Raw genomic sequence first — 22,015 nt, 5'->3', positions numbered from 1 at the left:
GGCACATGTTCTCTGAACTTTCGACTGTCAAGAACGCGGTGACATACAACACTACGATGAGCCGAGAAAATGAAGTTCAATGCTTCCGAGCATGCGTCATTGTTTCCGAGCATGCATGGTTTTTTGCGCATCGGAATTGCATACAGACAAACATCATTTCTGTCAAGAACTTTTTCCGTCAAAATAGAGAACAGCTCTCAATCTTTTGCTGGCGGAAATTCAGACAGAAAAAGTTGGATGGAGCATACACACTGTCGGAATATCCGACCAAAAGCTCCCATCACACTTTTTGATGGAAATTCTGAATGTGTGTATGCAGCGTAAGACTTTCATTTGGGGTGTATTCATTTTTGCAACATGGTCTTGCATGAATGTTGGGGAAAATACTTTTGTGTGTGCAAATTAACAAATCTTGGTTATCAATGGCCTGCATTTGTTGGGAGTGTTTTGTAGTATGTGTCCCATAGAGTTTTTCCTTTCAGAAAAAAGGTACTGTAAAGGTTTTCTTACAAATCTGTTGGTGTGTGTTACAAACCCAAATCGACACCATGACCAGAAACCGTGCCTGGACCCCTGCCAACCCAGCCAACACCAGGTGAGAGTGGCCCCCTGGACGTGCAACTCCAGGCGCTGGGCAGCCGACCCAGTTCTAACATACTAAAACTCCAACTCTGCTGCTTAACCACAGCAGAGCCAAAGTTTTCCCTTTCGCCGGCACAAACCCGCCCTCCCCCAGCAGACCGGCTGTGCAAAAAGCTTCAGAACTCATTTGATTAAATCCTAAATGTGGTTCTATTTTATGACCTACTGGAGGAAGTGCATTGACTTAGCAGCAAAACTTCTCAGTTATTTTAAAATGTTGTAAACTATTATACTTTGTCCAGTTCTGCTAACAAAGGTTATTTTTTTCTATTTTTACAATAGTTGGTAAACATGAATTAACAGGACACAAAGTGGCTGTGAAGATCTTGAACAGACAGAAGATCCGAAGCCTTGATGTGGTGGGAAAGATTCGCAGGGAGATTCAGAATCTCAAACTTTTTAGACACCCTCATATTATTAAGCTGTAAGTATTTTGGTTTCATATGTCATATCTGTTCAGAGTTCAGCTTTTAACTTTCGTGACCCCCAGATCAATTCTGCATCCTCTGACTAAGTAATTTAAAATGGAGGTTGTGCAATGTGACAACACCCATGTCTGTGCTGCTGCATTGTGTTGTAACCAATTTGCATTAGATTTGTTTTGCAACATTTGTAAACATGTAGTCATTTGTTTTCTGTTTTATAGAGGTTATTGTACTGAAATATTGAAACTGAAGCATACAAAGGAACTGTAACTTTTCTCCAAAGACATTTTAAAATTGATTTATATTAAAGGAGAATTTTGGGGTGTGTGGCTGGATAGATTTTTTTTTTTTTTTTTTTTTTTTTTTAACGCATTAATTCACCTCCATGCTTCAGCTGGGCCGTGCCAGAACTGAGCGTTCACATGATCGTTCAGTTCTCGGTCAGCTCTGAGCAGAGGGGGTGATTGTCACTGCTCTGGAGGGTGGGAGTGGTTGTTCAAACTCAGATACTTGCTAATAGGCTGAGCCAACTGCCAATCAGGCATTTGGGTTGATCGGGCAATATAGTCGGGATCATCCAGAGCCTGAAATGGATCTGTGACTTCAGCAGGCTTTAGACCGCTGTTGGCTGATTCTGGTTCACAGGAGAGCACATGTGCTAAACTGACCCACCAGCAAAGCATAGCCTAGAATCTCTCCATGCTTTTGTAGTCACACCTCTTCTGTGGACATACAGGGAGCAATCACTGTGTAGAATCGCAAGCATCACCAGAGTTTTGACTCTAATCAGGGGATCTTGGCTAGTTGGTAAGCTACCATAACAAGCCAGGAACTGCTAGACCCAAAGGTCCCCCCATTACAGCCCCATCTACGGCCCAGGGATTGACCAATTATCCTAGCTTAACCTTGGGTGACTTTTGATGTGATCAGTGCGAGGGCCAATAGGGAGCTAATGTGAAAGGACATTTCACATGTATACAGCTTTTGGGTCATGCATGGTTTTTGCTATCTTTAATCTGTTAAGAGAATAATCTTGGTTTTCTTTTAGAACTAGAAGTGCATAGCTTTGCGAACTTTGGATACCACGCTGTTACTCAAGGTCACTTGGGCACCTTTCATACTTGTGTGACTTGGGACTGCAAAGTTGCATGACAAGTCGTTCCCCATGATTTTTCAATGAGTACCATTCAAGTCTCAGTGACTTCGAAGTAGTCCCTGTACTACTTTGGTCCGACTTTGATGCCTTTTGCGTGTGAAAGGGGGCCCCAGCTACACAAATGATTCTTAACCATCAGCATGGTTCTGTCATTCAATCTTCAAATCTGTTTATGGTGATCTTGTGGGTTTGTTTACAAAGAAACCCACCAGCTTCAGAAGTCGCTTTGCCTCTTTCTGTGGAGGGACAGGGATAGCTGAAGCCAGCAGGTGTCATATTGCAATGTTAAAACAAACACAGAAAGCTTAATTAGAGCTGTTGGATTTAAAAACAACCTAAGCATGTAAATTGGGGGAAACAATTAGCAGGGTATTGGTACAGTGTGCTGCATAAAAGCCTCGTATATTCACAGAAGAAATTGATATTTTTAGGCCTCTCTTGCACACTGGGCCGTTAGATGCAGTGTAGCCTGGGAAGGATGGGGTCAGCATCATCCCTGTTGTATGAAGCCTTTCAGTCTGTGGCAGGCTGTACCAAGTGGTACTTGTGCTTTTGAAGTTCTGTGTTCAAGAAGAAATTTCAAGAAAGAGAAGAGCCCTTTTACTGTATATGCAGACTGACTGTTTACAGTAATACATAGCCAGGCTCAATTGGGCATTAAAGTGAACCTGTCATGACTGCAGAATAGGGCTGCAACTAACGATTATTTTCATAATTGATTAGTTGGCCGATTATTATTTCGATTAATCGGTTAATAACCTTTAAAAAAAAGTGTGGTGTATAATTTAGTTCATATGTAAAGTTTAAAAAAAAAAAGGCAATTTATTCTTAAATATCTCTATGCAGCAGTAAATATAAATAACCAACTATATGATTAGGGAGCAAAATATCTAATCCACTCTGAGAATAGCAGACAGAAGAGAGATACTGTATATACTATTAGAGGAGATATACTGTATATATACTATTAGAGGAGAGATAGTATATATCCTCTAACAGTATATTAAAGGGTGAATCTGGTAAATATCAGACTCGGTGATCAATTATTTATTTTTTTTTAATTTAAAAAACAAACCATGTCTTCCTTCAAAAAAATGTCTTTTTAAGAACGTTTGTTCGATTTTCTGATCGTTAGTGGGGTCAAATCGACGTTCATTTTCAACCACAGTGATGGGAAAATTTGGAAATAATAGAAAACTTCTTGGTCAAAGGAATTTTCAGACAGTGTATGTGGTTTTCATTCAGAAATTACATTTGTTTTCAAAACAATGTTAAATATAAGTGAAAATTGAATGAAATGAAAAATTCTTTCATCTCTGTACAAAGATTTTTCGTATGAATATTCTCGTCTGAAAATTGATCCATGTGGCCAGCATAAGGCTCAGTACACACCTATGCAATTTGCTTTTGATCTATTTTTGCTGTGCGTTTTGTTTTTTTGCGCACATGATTTTGCATTTTTTTTCTAGACAATTTGTTGGGCAGATTAAAAAACACAAATTGCTGCAAAAACGCATTACATGCTTTTCTGCAGCTTCTCCGTTGAAGTATATTGAACCAAAAAAGCACCGTTTTGTGTTAAAAAAAGTCCCTGACCCTTTCCAATTTTGCAGCGGCTGAAAAAAGCATAGTTACAGTAGTGATTATTTGCTCTTTTTGTACTATAAAGGGCTCATTTTAGTTTTAACCCTGTTATGTTACTGGCCGATTAATCGATTATGAAAATAGTAATCGATTAATCCAAGGATTTACTGTGATCCATATTTTCTACAGTCCTTCCAAAAATGGATCCATATAAAAATGGGTAGAAACCTTTATTTTTTTTGACGGTCTTTCTGGTTTAGAAGTTTTTGCATGCTGACCACCTTTGTTTTCTTCTTTTCCCCCCCCTCCAGGTATCAGGTGATAAGTACACCGACAGATATATTTATGGTGATGGAATATGTTTCAGGCGGGGAACTCTTTGACTATATATGTAAGAATGGGAAGGTAAGACTTACTGGATTATCCTTTTTTTAATTTTTTTTTTTTTTTTTTTTAATCCAAACGACAACCTGAAATGTATTGGTTTCACTTACAGGCACTGTGTAGTAATTGAAATCACTTGTTAGATGTATTATACATGTAAGAGGTCAAATATACATTATCAGGTATGTATATAAAGTTGGGTTTTTTTTTTTTTTGGCCACAGCCAGCCACCTTTTTACTCGTAGTTGCTTTTTATATGCTGATTCCTGCATTGCAGCTCTGATGGCTTTGCTGTATTCATCGTTGTGATCACTTCAAGCACAAGCTTTTGCGTCAGCAGACCAAATGATAACCGTGTACTTCCTGTGGCTATTATCTCTAAGCAGAAACAGTGGTCTGCTTACTCCAGTTTAACTTGCAAACCTACCTGCAACACTGTCCTTATGAAATGTATCTTTCTTTTGGTATTTAATCACCACTGTTTAGAAAAAAAAAATATGAAAAGGTTATAAAATTTTGCAAGCAGGTTATTCTCCTGCACTGATTATCAGTGTAGATGTCCCCTTTCACACTGGCCGGTTACTAGCCCTCTCCTCACACTGACAGTGTGAGGAGAGGAAGGCAGATAATCGGCAACTGTTTACGTTGTGATCGGACTTGATTGGCTGATCACATGGTAAAGAGCCGCTGTGATTGGCCCTTTAGACCAGTCTGATCGGTAGGGTCTGAAGGACACTGATCACAGTGGGTGTGCGAGGGTAATAGTTCTGGGAAGATGTCGATGGACCACACTGTAGCCATTCGGCTATAGTGTGGTTGGCAAATGGTTAAAGAAATATGCGACTGACTAGGGTAGTTCTTAAAAGCTTGAATGAAATGGTGTCCCCACTTTGTTTATAATCTACACCAGGTTCATAATCGGTGTCCAAGATCCAATGTATTTCACTCAAATAGGAGTCCATCCATACATTTCAACCAGATTGCAAATCAATCTAATCCTGCTGGTTCCTTGGGCTAGCCTTTCACGTATGACCTATATAAATGAATATTAGTTCATACAAGCTTATAGGGCCATATCTCAACTATTCCATCTGGAACCTTACAGGGCACAAGCCACCCAAACTCAGAAATAAAATCGTGTAGCGTTAAATTTTTGTGTTTAAAACTCCACCCTACGTGTAACACTCCAGCGGCAGGGGTCACTACCCAAAGTCTCATGGCTGAACTTATTTCTCTTTTATCCCAGCAACCTGATCTTGTCAAATACTCATCTCCCAGGACTAGTGTCTGTGGGGCCTTGAATGCAGCATGATCAGTCTCTAAACATAGTATCAGCACAGTTCTATGCATTTTTCCTATGTTGAGTTTCTTTGGTCTAAGTGCTGAACACTTGGGGATCCAGAGAGGGAAGCATGAAAGCGTTTTGACACTCATTCGTTTGTAAATAACGAGACTTGAGGTAGTTAAAGTGGTTCAAAGTTGTTTGGTTGTTTGTTTTTTTTTTTCCCTCCTGTAACCACTTGCAGACCACCTGCAATGTACTATGGACTGGCAGCCCATACAGGCAAAGTGATGTGATTGTACACAGCTGGGGTTTCAGCAGGTCCCAGCCAATGATTCATGGCCAGGATCTGCTGTGTCCACTCACAGCCCAGAGCTCTGTGTTGACAATCAAGACTGTGCAGCAGAAACTATCGCTTTCTTCTCCCCACGAAGAGCCTTGGTGTTAACCAGCACACATTACACATTGGTAGGCACACGTTTAACCCCTTGATTACCCGAGAAGTGAACTCCTTCCCAGACAGTGTCATTAGTATTTTGTATAGTATTAGCGCTGATCACTGTATTGATGTCATGTTTGCCACACTATTGCAGTCCCATTATAAGTCGCTGATCACAGCTGCAAGTATAAAATATTGACGTATGCTATAATTTTTCACAGACCAATCCATATACAATTTTTTTTTTATTTTTTTTTTTTTTTTTTACCAGACGTAGCAGAATACATTTTGGCCTAAATTTATGAAGAATTTTATTTTTTGGATATGTGTTAAAGCAGAAAGTAATCAACGTGATAAAAAGCAAGTGGGTGATCAAATACCACCAAAAGCTTTGTGTGAAAAAAGATATACATTTTGTTTGGGTACTGTGTTGGATGACTGCACAATTACCTGTTAAAGTAACAGTGCTAAACCAGTGGCCTAGTCATGAAGGGAGTAAAACCTTCCAGAGCTGAGTTGGTTAATGCGTTACTTGCAGTAAAGTAGAACTTTAGGGAAAATGTTTTAATTTTGGATAGCGTAAGGGAGGGTTAAAACCCTGGTCGTTTTTTTTTTTTTTTCCCCCTGCTATGTCCCATTGCAGAAATTTCCCTTTCCTTCCTGCCCCATAGCCAAACAGGAAATCCCTAGAGATTCTTTAGGACCCCCAGGTCACCACCACTATTGTCCCCATTGGAAGATTTCACCTCTTTTCTGGGGACCCAAAATTTTGGATTTTTTATTTTACTTTCAATGATAACAGAATAGTGTGAATCTCCTTTAACGTGGGGAACAGACAGCAAAACGGCAAAAAAAAATTTGCCTTTTTAGTCTTTAAAGCGGTTGTATACCCGCTGACTTTTTTTTTTTTTTTTTTTTTTTACCCCTGAAAGGTATAATGAGCTAGTATGCACCGCATACTAGCTCATTATGAAATACTTACCTTGGAACGAGGCGTCGGTATCTTACCTGGTCCACGCCGAGGGAGCTGTCATGTTGCCTCGGCGTGTCTTCCGGGTATCGCGGCCCCATCGCTGTGAGTGGCTGAAACTGTGATGTCGTCACTACCGCGCATGGGAGATTTCTTCCCCGGCAAGGTCCGGTGTTTTGTCGAATACTGTCCCCCATCCGATAGTGTCCGCCCTGTACTGCACAGTACAGAGGACAAACGAGAGCCGAAAGTCTAAGTTCAACAGCTGATCTTCAGCTGTACACGGCGCCTGCGCTTTTATTCTTACCCTGTGTCCAGGTTCATTCCCTACTATCCAAGTGGACATAGAGCAAGAATAAATAGAGGCCGAGCGCAGCGAGGCCGTGCCCGAAGTGTGGGGAGCCCGCGAGCGGCCCTCTTACACAGCCATCACTAATGAGTGCCCAAGCGCCATGGACAGCTGATCAACTTCGGACACTTTCGGCATCTCCTTCTCCACCGTACTGCGCAGGCACTGCGCCTGCGCAGTACGGGGCGGACACTATCTGATAGGACAGTTCTCGTCGAACACCGGCAGACTTTTTTTTTTTTTTTTTTTTTACCCCTGAAAGGTATAATGAGCTTACCGGTAGGTAAAAGTTAACAAATACACTATACAACCACTTTAAGGAAAAAACCTTCCACTAGTTCCCCCAAATGCCAAAATCGGTCATGTGATCAGCTCTCTTCCAATCATGGTCTTTGCTGCTTTAAGCTTGGCCTGCATTTAAATTTTTTTTTTTTTTTTTTCCCAAAATCTTTTTAAGTGTTGTACTGCAAGAAAAAAAAAAAAAAAAATACAAAACTTACCACCTTAAGCCATGTAGGCAACATACCTGACCCGGCATTGGCCATGCAGGGCCCAGCATTGGAAATTCACCAAAAATGCAACTTGCAAAATCATCGAAATCAACCCCCCTCCCCCCCAACTGACCAATTGCCTGATCATTTGATTCAAGTAGACGTGAACCAGCTAACTCTGTACCGTTATTAGTCCTCTTTAAACACCGCTATCTTTTCCAGTAAGCGAATACGTTTTTATTACTATCTCAGATGGAAAATTCTGTTTAATTCCAAATTGGCAAGCTTCTATTCACTTAAAACTCACCCTACCTCATGTACAATTTATTCATTTAGCCCACATTTGCTGACGAGTCGAGCCATGCTTGCCAAACTTTTTAAAACTCTTTTCACAGCCTCTAGCTCTGTAGGTAGCTTTATAAAGATGTATCAGAGTTGATCAATCCCTTCCAAAACGGCAGTGTGGGTGCATTAGACTTCTTCCACTTTAGTAAGATAGCCTTTCAACCATAAAATAACCCTATGTTTAGCAATGTGCGGTGTGCCAGAGATGTAACTACCCCCTCCACCAATCCTATTAGGCAGACCCTAGGAGTTGTAGGGATCGGAACACCGAGCACCTCCGATAAACAGGCTGTAACACCGGACCAGAAGTTTTGATTTTGTGAGCATTTCCAGAAAATATATGTTCTGAGTTTGCTGGGGAATGTGTGCCTCTCCAGCGTTGACTGCTAGTTGATGGATAGATACGGGCCAGCCTGGCTGGGGTGAGATAAATGCAATGCAGAAATTTTAAACTGAATTAGACGGTCCATAGCAGAAACCAAATGTTTAAAAGGGTGATCCCACATATCCTCCCCCTGAATGTCGAATTTCCTTCTCCCACTTCTCCCTGCATTTTAGAAACCCCTTGAGGTGTTTTTTTTTTTTAATTTAGATTTGTAGACAGTTGACAAGGGCTTGGATAGATACTCATCCTTTAATAGGGTCTCTAATGTTGTGGGAAGAAACTCAACTCTTTGGCCACTGAACTGCGCCTGAAAAGCGTGTCGCAGCTGCAGATAGCAAAAGAAAAAGGAGTTTGGTAATTTGTCTTTCCTTTAGTTGATCAAAGGTAATGAGATCCCCTTCCCCAGTGATGTCCGCCAACACCTTAATGCCCCCACAAGCCCATATCATGGGATCTGGGAGGTAGCAGAAATGTGATAAATTTGGGTTCAACAATAGCTGGGCCGAAGGTGATTCCCAGATAACTCGGTGACACTAGGGTAGTGGTCTCCCAGGCCCAAATATTGGCTTTCATTGAGTACGTCAAAGGTAGGCTTTATTTTGGGCCCCTGTAAAGGGCCAGTGGCAGGCTTTTGTAGGACCCCAAGTGTGCCGCCTCCTGGACTGTGGCAGTCTCCCTCGTCTGGCAAACACCATCTGGCCTGCCAGATATTTATGCCAGTCTGGAAGCGCCAACCCCCCCTGCCCCCACGGCTCCTGAAGGACCTTAATACTAATAGGAGGCTCTGTGGGGACCATAGAGTATTAAAAAAAGCTTTGGGGATCCACATGAGGGAGTGATGCACAAAATTGTACAAAATTGCTGATAGAAATTTCATTTTAATCAAACTTAACTCTGCCCAATAATGAAAGGGGCAGTTTCTTCCAGACCTGAGTTCTTTGTTTCAGTCTATTCACAAGCGGGAGAAGATTTAGTGTCATGTAGTCCCGGATGTTTGCAGTTATTTTGACACCTAAATGTGAGATGGAGGAAACCCACCGCAGCGGCAACGTATCGTCCCTCAGTGTCTGAGCCTAGTGGTAAATGGATGACTTGCTCCAGTTCACACTCGGGCCTGAAAATGAGGCAAAGGTGTCCAGGAGCTGAAGGGCAGCTCTAAGAGATGGCCCTGGGTCCCTGAGGAACAAGAGCAAGTCGTCAGCATAAAGTGTTACACATTCTTTAATCATCCCCACCTGAATCTCCCCCACCTCCCTAGATTGTCTAAGTGCCCTGGCAATGGGTTCCATCTTTAAGGCAAAGAGGAATGGGGAGAGCGGACACCCCTATCTGGTTCCCCTACCTATTGCAAAAAAGTCAGAAACCGTTATGCCTAATCGGATTGCCGTCCGAGGATGTACAACATTGTGATCCAGGACTAAACCCCATCGCCTCCAATACCTTATACATGTACAGCCAATCCACAGAATCAAAGGCTTTTTCAATGTCTATGAAGACAATGACCCTGGCCGGCGATTCAGTATTTTCTAATTGAAGATGAGTAAATAGCCTCCTCAGATTCATGTCTGTCATACCAGGAATGAATCCCGTCTGGTCAATGTCCACCGTGGTTGAAAGGACCCTGGCTAACCTTGATGCCAGCACCTTAGTAAGGATCTTCAGATCCATATTAAGTAACACAATGGGGCGGTATGAGGAACATTCCAATGGGTCCTTGCCCAGCTTCAGGAGGAGCACCATATAAGCTTCCAAGGTGGCAAGGCTTCCCCTTCCCAGTAATTCGTTAAGTTTGTTTATCCTGGGGGCTAATTGGGACATATACACATTATAAAAGTCTGCAGGTAACTTGTCTGGCCATGGCGCTTTCTGGGGGGGGGGGGGGGGCAAGTATGGCTGCCTCAATTTCCAATATAGAGATATTGATTGTCATCCAAGAATGCAGCATCTGACAATCTCGGCATGGAAAGGTTCTTTAACAGATCATCCAAGTCCAAAGGACCATAGGGAGGGATGGGTGAATATAATGACGAGTAAAATTGTACAAATTCTTCTAGAATATCTGCTGGGTCTGTAATTGTGGTCCTTTTTGTTCAGCGGCTAGGTTAGCTAAAGGCTTACCATTCTTATCCCCCTCTGTGAAAATTGTTTCCTGCCTTTGACTGACCTCGGCGTGGGCTGGGTTTGTAAAGTGTAGTGCAACTAAACATCTAGTTTCCAGTAAGTACACATAGCTGGTCTCTGATGGAGAGTCTGCATGGGTTTTAGCATTCTCTCGCTCTTTGGCCAGGAGAAACTCCCCCTCTTGATTCTGGTCTTTTCTGGCTGATTTTATGGCAGAAATGCACTCCCCTCTTGCCACTGCCTTAAAAGCACCTCACACCAGAGGAGAGTCTGCCGAGCCTTTGTTGGTTGCCCAATAGGTGTCCATAGACTTTTGAACGTGGCCAGTCACCTGTTCTTCCTGCAACTAACTTGGCAATAGCCTCCATGCTCTTTTTTATTTTTTTTTTCCCGAAGGGAAGGCCAAAGTGATTATAAGCGGGTTATGATCTTAGACAATGAATACTAAACACATGCAGCGCTAAAATAAATGATAGGGATGTACGTTTACATCCTATATATGTATAACATCTTATATTGTGAACAAATGACAAAATTATGTGTACATGATTTATATCATATACCAATATAAGCGGTGTGTGCGATCAATGAGCATCTCACAAAAAACTAATTAAGAAAAAAAAGGGAAAGTCCATTCATATGTGATAAACAATATAAACGTCCAGAGACTGGAGGTTCAAGGGCACATACAGGGCCACATTTAAACATAAAGTAGAGGCTGGAGCAGAATATGTATAGATATCACTTTGCACGCAGATCTTCTAAAATTCCAACTCAAAACTGTAAACGGCAGAAGTGAATATCCTTACCAGAGGGGATGGACATAGTCACCATATGGTGGAGTGTCATACGAGCTTGAGGGGTCAAACGATCCCGGGGTGTCAGACTGGAGAAATCCTGGCGAAGAGTCCCATCCAGGGCGACCGTAGATGTCAGATGGTGTGTGGATCCACAACCGATCAACATGTCGCTCTCAGGTGGAATGAGCTTGCAGATGGAAACCGCTTAAAACTCAATGGGGTCCCATTCATGAAGGAAGGAACAAAAAATCTCCACATAGGGCATGAATCCGACAAAAAAATGCTTTTATTAAAAAGCTAGAAAGTTATAAACAGCGCACTTGAATGGATAAAAAGTGATCACAAAAGAAATTCACGTGGTAACAGAGCATCTAGAGGCTAATAGCAACCCAATGATCTGAGACACCCCCAGTCAAATATTCCCTTTTCATATACATGTTTTAAGAGGGAAGCCCTACCAAACGCTAAATCATTCCTAGCTGGGGATCTGTGGGTGGAGGACAAATGGAATACGATGTGACACTTGGATGCTTCCACCTCCATAATTCGGTCAGGCCCACCATAGTCGCCCAGGAGCAGAGGTACACCGAGGCTGGCCTAGTAGCATTGGAGTCCAGCACCTGGTCCAAAATGGCATTATAATCCCCCATGAGAAGAGTTGGGAGATGTCGATAAGGGGCCAATGTCACCATCAAATCATACATTTTAACTTGCAAAGGGGGGGGAGGGGAGGGGGGAAGAAGTATGTAAGTATGTTTACCAAGAGAATTTGATTACTGACCTCCCCCCGGGTCAGTAATCACCTGGTGGACTGTACATGTAATAGCTTTACTTATCAGAATAGAAACTCCTCGTGCATACATTGAATATGTCGAATGAACGGCCCTCTGAATCTAGTGTTTGCATAAGGATAATATTTTACTGCCCTTGAGGTGAGTCTCTTGGATGAGAATGATGTGTGGTTTGACCTGCCCGAGGTATTTGAATACTGTTGCCCTCTTGAATTTGTTCAAACCCCTGACATTCCAGGGCCGAATCTTAAGTCCACTATCCATTTATATAGGGTAGAAAAGCATTATAACCATATGATTACTGTTGGATAAGAGGAGATAAGCAGAGACTTTCCACAAATTGATAAGTACAGTCTAGATAACATTTGTGCACTACAAGTATATAGTCCGTGGTATTGATCAAAAAACCCCACCCCTGTTATACTAGAAACCCTAGTACCTACAACAAAAACCCAAAAAACATAAATTGTCTGGTATGCAGCTTGATCCCCGTAACAAACAAACCTGAAGGAGTTCAACCTTATGAGTCGACAGTTCGGCATTGGAAGATATAGAAATTTCCGTGTCCTTCACGAGACTCCATTGGCAGTCCATGTTGGAAAATGTGCAGCTGACCGCTTTTAACAGGTTGTAACAACCTGGGTGCACTCATCCTAGATTTTTGGAAACAGCGGTGAGAAGCGGATAATACATAGTGTGGCACACACCACAACACACAGCTCTTCTAGCCCATCAAATTTTGCACATCTTTTTTAGCAAATGCACTCCGTTGGTAGGGAGAGCTGTAATACTATAGAAGCAAAGACTTCGAGGCGCAGTACAGCAATAGCCTCAGGGTAACAAATACCCCCTGGAAGTTCCAGCGTGTAAAACTCCATAATGCAGCAAAAAAACAAAATGATGAAACTTATCCAAGAGAATAACTTCCATGAGAGTAAGCCCTCATGGGTTCTGATCCAACCAGTCGCAGGCATCTTGCGGCGTTTCAAAGAATTTTTACAGATCGTTTGTACTGCACACGTAGACGGCTGTGGTATAACGTGCTATATTTCAGTTCCTTCTCTGAGCCTTCTCTTCACATCCATGAAGGAGCGATGCCTTCTCTGTCTCCGCTGAGAAATCCAGGAACAGCATTATACAGGCATTTTCAAACTTCAACTCTTTTTATGCTTCTGCCAGCAGCATGTATTGGTCCCTGTAATTGAGGAACCGAACCAAAAACGTGGGCACTCTGTGCGCTCTTTCAGCAACAAATGTGGGGGGGAAGATTCCCCCCCCGCCTAGAGATTTGAAAATCTGCTCAGCAAAATTAGCCGGGGCAGACCCCTCAGCCCCTTCAGGTAGCCCCACCACTCTTGCGTTATTCCTTCGCTGGCGGTCCTCGGCATCATCTGCTCTGTTGTAACGACCGGACCATATCCTTAAGCTCAGCAAGTTGAGCCCTATGTGTGAGAAGCATCTTCCACTTCAGAGATACGATCCTCTGCAGTAGTCAGTCTGCCTCTGATCTTATCAAGATCATGTCGGATGAGAATACATTCCGACGCTAGACAGTCTATGCGACCCATGAGCTCCGTCTTTGAAGCTGCTATTGCTTCCAGGATCGGACCCGTTATGGCTGCAATGTCCACCTCTTGTGGCAGGATAGGAGGGACCTCCGGTACCTGAAGTGCGGTGCTCGCCTGCTGTGCCATCTTTATCTGTGCTTTGGCGTGCTGTGTGGAGGAGACGGGAACCAAGATGGCGAGGGTGGAGTCAGCCGCTATGCTGTCCTGGAAGCGGAGTTGCCTCTGACCCAACTGCGGCTGTATATTCTGTTTGTTTTGCTTCTTTGACGCAGAGGATGGCATCATTGTGTTCCCGGTCAGTTCCGCAAACACAAGAACACAATTCTAATGTGCGATAGACCGGCAGTCAGCTGCCATCAGGATATTTTTACGGAGGAAAGACGGAGCTCCTAGATGACACTTCCTGCCGCTATCACATTTATAACCCAGTAACAGGACATGGAGAGGCAAGCATATAGAAATGGCATATGGTAACAGTAACTCAAAGTATATGCTCACTGAGTACATTTAAGTTCCCTTTAGCAAACTCAGAAATCCCAGTTTTCTTGTGCAGCCACAAGCTCAGAATAGTTGTGGTTTTAGGGAAGTTCCTGTGGGCCTTTGTGAAATACATTCAGGGGATGTTCGCTATACAAGCTGCATCTTGTGTGCTCTGTGGCCGCCTTTGCAAATTTTAAATCAGACGGTTTTATTAAACTGGTAGAATCTCTGAAAAATACATTTTGCTGAGTTATTGCTGTGAGATGCAATATCTCCCATCATGCTTGAGGTGATTGTAGCTGTATTAGTGCACTTGCGACAGACAATGGAGTACTGTCTGATATTCTATTAGCACTAACATACAAGTTTTCAGGACAAGCATTGCCCCCCCCCCCCCCCCTTTTTTTTTTTTTTTTTAACATTCTGCTAAAACTTGTGAATCAGTACTGCTGAGACCTTGAAGGGGACACACCCCGAAAGCTTGTCCTGAAAAATTGTATGTTAGTGCAAACTATCATGGACAGTACTCAATTGTTTCTGAGAGGCAGAAATTAACAAGTTTTGATATTTCCTGTAGATATGTCAAAAGCTCATTTGAATGTTGTATAAATAAACCAACTTGGCACCAGAGCTTGATATCTTGGCTCCTATAGAGCACAATGTAAACCTTGTTGGCAAAAAACTGCAGAGGCAGAACTTTGTGCTTTTAGCTAGCGCCGAGCAGCATTCTTGGTGACCCCGTTAACTTTAAAATGTGGAGATAAAAATACAAAATGTATTTTAAATGCTTGCAGTATTTTTCTATTCAAAAAGATTTTTCTTGCCTTCAATGTGAGTAAGTTTCCTTCAGGAGAGTCAATTCCGTAACACAGCTCCCTTCTTTGCACATCACAGCCTTCTACTCGGAGTGTCTTAATTACTTTTTCTGCTGGCCAAGCTACTCTGCCCATTCCTTCACCTCGCTGCATAACCTTTTGTGGAGCTGCCAGGTAAGCAGTGTAAAGTCACTTGGGTGACAGTACAGTCTGCTCACATCACATCCAAGATGGTGCCAAGCAGCAATCTTGGGATTTTTAAAGGTTTACCCCAGGGATGCTCAACCTGTGGCCCTTAGAACCCTTTGACCTTCAACCTCAAACCAGGAAAGCATATGCCCATGGTTTGGGATGGTGAGTTGGCAAGCCCAGATCGCAGGCCAACCTGACATCCCAGAGCATCAGTGCTTGGAGTTGGCAGTGGAGGAAACAGGCAGTCACGAAGGGTGTAGGGGCTGCATAAGCCAATGCTTCCTCTATCGCCGGCTACTTTTCCAGGCAGAGTCTGGAGAGTGATGCCAGCAGACACTTAGAGGAAAAGGTCAATGCATTAAACATCGCATACCCTGCACTTTTGCAATGGGCATATTGCCACTTATAAAAGGGGTTATTGTGCTTCTTCCACACTGATCCACAGGTGCAGCTCACCTGTGGCCTTCCTGCAGGTTAGCTGCACTGAGCCATAGAAGTCTATGGCTCGGTGCAGTGAAGTCTACTGCACCTGTGGTGTGGGTAAACCTCATTTAGTCAGTGGTGTGAAATCGGCCTTTTAGGGGGCTCAGGACAGCAAGGGCTTGTTTAGATTTGAGCGGGGGGGGGTGGCGGCAGTAAAACCCTATACTTCATTGTGGCCGTTACCGAATCCCTTTAGTGGCCCTTGCTCTTCAAAAGGCCCTGATCTACCCAGTGGGTGCTTTTACAAGCAAAAAGCATGCATAAAATGTTAAATGCCCTAGCCTTATGGCAAGATTGTGTTGAAAGATTAGTTGACGGGGTCTCTTAAAGTGAACACCAAACTGCTAAATACTCAGTTGAAATAAATGTGTCACTTGTAGTATTTGTGTAAAAATTTGTAATGCTCTGGCATGCCAGAGACCCCTGCCGAAAAATTACAGTAGCCTGAGGTCAAGACAGATTTGCATATGCTGACTTTTTTTTTTTTTTCATTTGGTATGGTGTATTTAAAGCCCATTCACACCAGTGGGCATGCACATGTATGTGCTTTTTGGTGTGTATTTTGTAAAGGTGGCTGAGCAGCACTGTGGCTGTGAATGGACCCCAGTTTCCTGTGTTCAATGCATACAGCATTGACTAGAGTGATCAGCCCTGTCCAGCTGCTTACAGGAAACGTGTCTTGATCTTCATCACTGGTCTTTCTTTAATCGTACATCACGGGACACAGAGCCATAGTAGTTACTATGTGGGTTATAGTCCACCTTCAGGTGCTGGACACTGGCACACCCTAAACAGGAAATTGCCTCCCTATATAACCCCTCCCACTAATGGGAGTATCTGTTTTTTCACCAGTGTCTAAGGTGTTGGTTACAAGTGAAGATGTGCTGAGCTCCACTGGAGCAATCCTTGCTGGGGCTAGCTATGCAGCTGGATCCATTCAAAGTATCTTTTAGGCCAAATTGTATGGTACCCGGGCCTCGTATCCAAAGAAATGAGGTTTTGCCTGTAACGCTTCTCTTTTTAGAGAGCTGGACCCTGGGATCCAGTACTTTTTGGTATTAAGGCCATAAAGCTTTTACTGGTGGGGTGCTTTTTACAGGTCCAGGATTGTGGGTCCCCGGTTCCTCAAGGTTTAACGGAACCCACCGTGAAGGGTGAAGATTGGGTCTGTTGGTTTTTCCACAGAAAACCCTGCGGCAGGAAAGGTAAGTGGAGTTTTCCTTATAGAATCTCTCCTTTAAAGTAAATGTCATGCCTAAGTGTCACCACTGGGGGCTGTATGGAGCACGTACCTTCTCATGCTTTGCTTAGCCACGCTGTCACAGAAGCAGCAGACTTTAAAAATTTTTTTTTTTTTTTCCTCCGGCTAGCAGGCAGACCTCCAGTAAGTTTGGGGGGGGGGGGGGGGGGGGTTTGCTTCCTCCAGACACCCCTACCTGAGCTGAACTCTTCCCCTCTTCAAGAGGCTGAATATAAGGGAGAACTAAAAACTATCGGCAATGCCTTTTTTTTTTTTTTTTTTTTTTTTTTTTTTTTTTTTTTTTTTTTTCTTTCCAGGTCTCCTCCACGCCATCCCTCCCTCACTCAGCCGATCCTGTCGGATCGGAGGCCCGTGCTTGCGCGGGAAAACCTTCTTCTTTTTTTAAAAAAAAGGGGAGCGATGCGATGGTGGGGGCAGGGCTTAGTGCAGCGTTGGCGTCCTCCAACGCTGGAGTGTGTTTTACAAAAAAAAAAACTCAGTTTTTATGCTGGCTGCAAAATTGTTGGAGACATAAGTGCAAAGAGCATGAAAGGAAATGCCTATCACCAAAACCTATTTGACACATTTACTATTTGCATCAGGCTGAGCATTAAAAGCATCGGCAGTAGCTGGACTATTGCTCAAGCAGTGGATGCAATTTCTGCTGGTAGTACCTCTGCTTTGTGCATCGGGCTATGGTCAGAAGGGGGGTTGAAATAGGGCTGGGGAAAAAATCGATTTAAATCTTGAATTGAGTTGAGAGGTCAAATTGATTCAAAATTTAAGCAAATCGATTTTTTTTTTTTTTTTTTTTTTTTTATCGCCCAGCCCTAGGTTGAAACACCCCAAAAAAGAGCTAAAAGGGTCTCCCTCAAGCTCTGGAACGCCTACTCATCTCTACAAATGGCGTCCTCCCCTAAGATGGGGTGGCTGGTCAGAGTGAGCGTCAGGGCCAGCTGTTTTTAACACTGCAGCCCCTGTTGATTTTTATGATAATTTAATAAAATAAACAAAAAATAGGGACTTTAATTGCATCCCAGTGTGGTCAAAATGCAACAGGTTCTCTTCCATTACCCAGGACTCTCAAACTGAGGAACTAGGGGCAGGAGAAGGCTAATTCCCTCAGGGGACTGTGGTGAGGCTGATGACTCTTCTGAGGTGTCAAATGCGGGAGAATCAGCTGTTCCAATCTTAAGATTGATGGTGCAATTTCTTGCTGAATGATCGCTCCACATTTATGTACCCTTATCTAAGTGTTTGGGTTCACTAAAGCCGCCTCAAGCTGTGCATGCCTTTTCCTGTCCATTTCTTGTTGTAAAGGCTTTTTTGTATCAGAGGATCACCCGGGTAAGCTCCCCCCCCCCCCCCCCCCCCCTCAAGTTTTCACCCTTTATGCCAGGGATATGCAATTAGTGGACCTCCAGCTGTTGCAGAACTACAATTCCCATGAGGCATAGCAAGACTGACAGTCACAAGCATGACACCCAGAGGCATGATGGGAATTGTAGTTTTGCAACAACTGGAGGTCCGCTAATTGCATATCCCTGCTTTTATGCTATGGTGGGGGAAATTCACTAAGTAGGGTATACCAGCAATTAACGCTGCTATATCCTCTGTGCGTAAGTTTGACTTGTCCGGCAGACAATGCTCAAATGCTTAGGGATCCAACGGATAAAGAGGTCAAGTTTATCCTGCTGAGCAGGCCCAGGAGGCAGCTTTGTTTGCATTAGTTGCTATGAGAGATTCTATCTTTCAGACCTTGCAAGGAGCTCCTGGCTAGTCTTCCTTTTTGTGGTGGAACAGCTATTTGGGGATGTTTGTATAAAGCATCCAAAAATTCTAGTGGAAAGCACACCTACTGCCATTTAAGAAAAGGCGTAAATGTATTTGTTTTAAAGCTCCTTCTCCTGTGCATCAGCCTCCAAGCAGTCATAGTGGCTTCCACCGTCGGGTTCAATCTAATAGGGGAAATTCTTCTGCAGTTCTCCAGGATCTGGCAGGAAGTGTCGTAAGACGAATGGGGGACTTCCTCAATGGCTCCAGGGTACAAACTGGAGTTCCAAGAGTTCCCATCTCCTCGTTTTCTCAGATCAAACATTTTCTAAGGATCCAGAGAAAAAGAAAAAAGTGATCATGGGGGTCCCAATGTAAGAACAGAGGTTTGGGTTTGATTCAAACTTTTTTTTTTTCGTATGGAGTCAATCCAAATCAGTTATCTCCATCCTACAAGGAGGAGAACTTCTGGCATCAATCATCAAAGATGCATACCTCCATATGCCTATTTCCTTGCTCACTAGTAATATCTACTTTTCAAGGTGGAAAATCTTAATTTTCAGTGTGTATCTCTGCTTTCGGGTCCAGCTACTGCACCTTGAGTGTTTACAAAGGTTCTGGACCCTCTTCTAGCTAGATTAAGGGCCCAGGGTATAACTATTATGGTTTACCTAGTCGATCTGTTCTTGATAGACTAGTCGGTAGCCCGCTTAGACCAAAGTATGGTCACCACATTCAACTACCTGGAATATCTAAGTCGGAATCTCAACCTAGGAGAAATCTTCTTTAAAACCACGAAGGCTAAAATATTTGGGTCCGATCATAGGTACACCCAGAAAAGGGTATTCTTACCCCAGGCAAAGATCAGCGCCATAAAGGAACTGATTTAGGTGGTTGAAGCGAGATGAATTTCTTCTATTCAACTTTTCATGAGGTTGTTGGGAAAGATGGTGGCTTCATTCGAGGCCGTTTCTTATGCTCAGTTTCATTCAAGACTGCTGCAAAGCAGTATCCTATCGGCTTGGAACAAAGGGTTCAAGCTCTACATTCCCAATGTGTCTGACTCCAAAGCCTATGGCCACATCACCCTGACAGCGCCTGATCTTGGACGCTAAGCAGGGTCAGGCCTGGTTAGTACCCAGATGGGAGACCACCTGGAAATACTAGGCGCTGTAGACTGGGTGCGCCGGAGCCTCAGTTTATGGTTGTTATCCAAAAATCTACTGGGAAAATCCTTAATTTACCTGGGAAGTGGTAACAACATATGCCAACCTTTTTTTGTTTTTAGGTTGGTGAACAGTCCTGGAAGAGGCAACTGTCCAAGAGAAGTGGCCCAGATCAGAAATGGCCTTGCCCATTAACATTTTAGAAATTCAGGCAGAGCTCTTAGTCCTGAGGGCCTGAACGTTCAATATACGGTTGTCCTGCCAGGTTTCAATCCGACAATGCCACAGCAATGGCCTACATTAATCACCAAGGGGGCACAAGAAGTTGTGCGGCCCAGAGAAAGGTGAATCATATCCTATCTTAGGCAGAAAACGATGCCTATTGGCAGTCTTCATTCTTGAAATAGAAAATTAGCAGGCGGACTACTTGAGTCGCCAGCAGTTGTTCCTGGGAGAATGGTTCCTTCACCCCGATATATTTCTGTCACTATGTCAAAAATGGGGGATCCCAGACATGGATCTGTTTGCATCCAGGTTCAACAAAAATCAACAACTTTGTGTCAAGAACAAAGGATCCGCTAGCATGCAGAATAGATGCCTTGCTATTCCCGTGGAATCGGTTCTCACTGATTTATGCATTCCCTCCTATTCTGCCTGCATCCACGACTTCTTCGCAAGGTCAAGCAGGAAGGGAAGTCATTGATTCTTGTGGGGCCCAGGAAATCTTGGTATGCAGAGATCGTAAAGATGACAGTAGGGGACCCACGGACCCTACCATCACGGTCAGACCTTCTCTCGCAAGGTCCGATGTTCCATCCTACTTTACAAATGCTAAATTTAACGGTCTGGCTATTGAGACACTTTAAGAAGCGTGGGCTGTCAGGTTCAGTAGTATCTACCTTGGTTAATGCAAGGGAGCTTGCCTCCATAATTATATATTATGGAGTCTGGGAAACCTATGTCTCCTGGTGTGAAAGCAGGAGTTGCACCCCAGGCAATAGTTCAAAGGTAGAATCCTTGTTTTTCGGTAGATGGGGGAGAAATGAGGCTGGCCTTGAGTGCTTTCTAAGGACAGGTTTTGGCCTTAGTGATATTTCAAGGACCACTTGCTTCGCATTCTTTGGTTCGTAACTTTATTTGGGGGGTAACACGGCTTAATCTCCGGTTGGGTCGCCCTTGGGACTTGAATTTAGTTTTGACGGCATTACAAAACGGCCTTTTTTGGGCCGATACAACATATTTCCTTGGTCCTTATTTGACGAGGAAACTATTATTTTTCTGGTAAACATATCTGCTGCAAGAAGGGTATCAGAATTGGCTGCTCTTTCTTGTAAAGAGCCATATTTTTATTCACAAGGATAAGGTAGTATTGCGTCCTCATCCTAACTTTTTACCAAAGGTAATATCAGGTTTTTATCTAAACCAGGATATTATTCAACCTTCATTTTTCCAGAACCCTGTTCTATGGAAGAAAAAGCATTCTCTTGGTGTGGTGAGAGCAGCGAGTCTACTTTTAAAGGCGACTGCTCAGATTTGAAAAACGGATGTTTTGTTTGTGTTGCCTGAAGGTCCTAAGAGGAGAGGCAGCATTGAAATGTATTTCTAAATGGATTCGACAAGTAATTGTTCAAGCTTATGGCTTAGAGGTAGTTCTACCCTCAATCAAAGCGCACTCCTCTAGGGCTTTTAGTGCTTCATGGGCAGTGCATCACCAAGCCTCCATGGCTCAAATCTGCAAGGCCACAACTTGGTATTCAATCAATATGTTTTACCAGATTCTATCTGGTGGATGTAAAAAGAAATGAGGATGTTGCCTTTGGGCGCAGTGTACTACAGGCAGCAGCATAAATCCTCTGATCTCATGGTGCCCTACTTTGGTTGTCTCCCTCCCCTCAGTTGGCAATTCTCTGAGACATCCCACATAGTAATTTCTATGGCTCTGTGTCCCATGATGTACGATTAGATAAAATAGGATTTTTATAACAGCTTACCTGCAAAAATCCTTTTCTTTTGAAGTACATCACGGGACACAGAGGTCCCGCCACTTTCTAGTATGCACGTGTGTTGCTTTGCTACAAAACTGATACTCCCAGTAGTGGGAGGGGTTATATAGGGAGGCAACTTCATGTTTAGG

The 22,015-nt window shown here is 43.3% G+C and overlaps 1 protein-coding gene across 2 annotated transcripts in view; it reads left to right on the top strand.

Moving 5' to 3' along the window:
- Positions 1 to 22,015, top strand: part of PRKAA1 (protein kinase AMP-activated catalytic subunit alpha 1) — a 67,647-nt gene that overhangs the window by 21,404 nt on the left and 24,228 nt on the right. For both annotated transcript variants that reach the window (XM_073621692.1, XM_073621700.1), the window contains exons 2-3: positions 925 to 1,066; positions 4,119 to 4,212. In XM_073621692.1, the coding sequence (XP_073477793.1) occupies positions 925 to 1,066; positions 4,119 to 4,212 (236 nt within the window). The remainder of the gene's footprint in view (positions 1 to 924; positions 1,067 to 4,118; positions 4,213 to 22,015) is intronic.

This window comes from Aquarana catesbeiana, linkage group LG01 (genome assembly GCF_042186555.1).
Source record: "Aquarana catesbeiana isolate 2022-GZ linkage group LG01, ASM4218655v1, whole genome shotgun sequence".
In the NCBI taxonomy this organism is placed as follows: domain Eukaryota; kingdom Metazoa; phylum Chordata; class Amphibia; order Anura; family Ranidae; genus Aquarana; species Aquarana catesbeiana.
The sequence above is the reverse complement of the archived record's forward strand: the minus strand, read 5'-3'. Positions and strand labels throughout refer to the sequence as shown.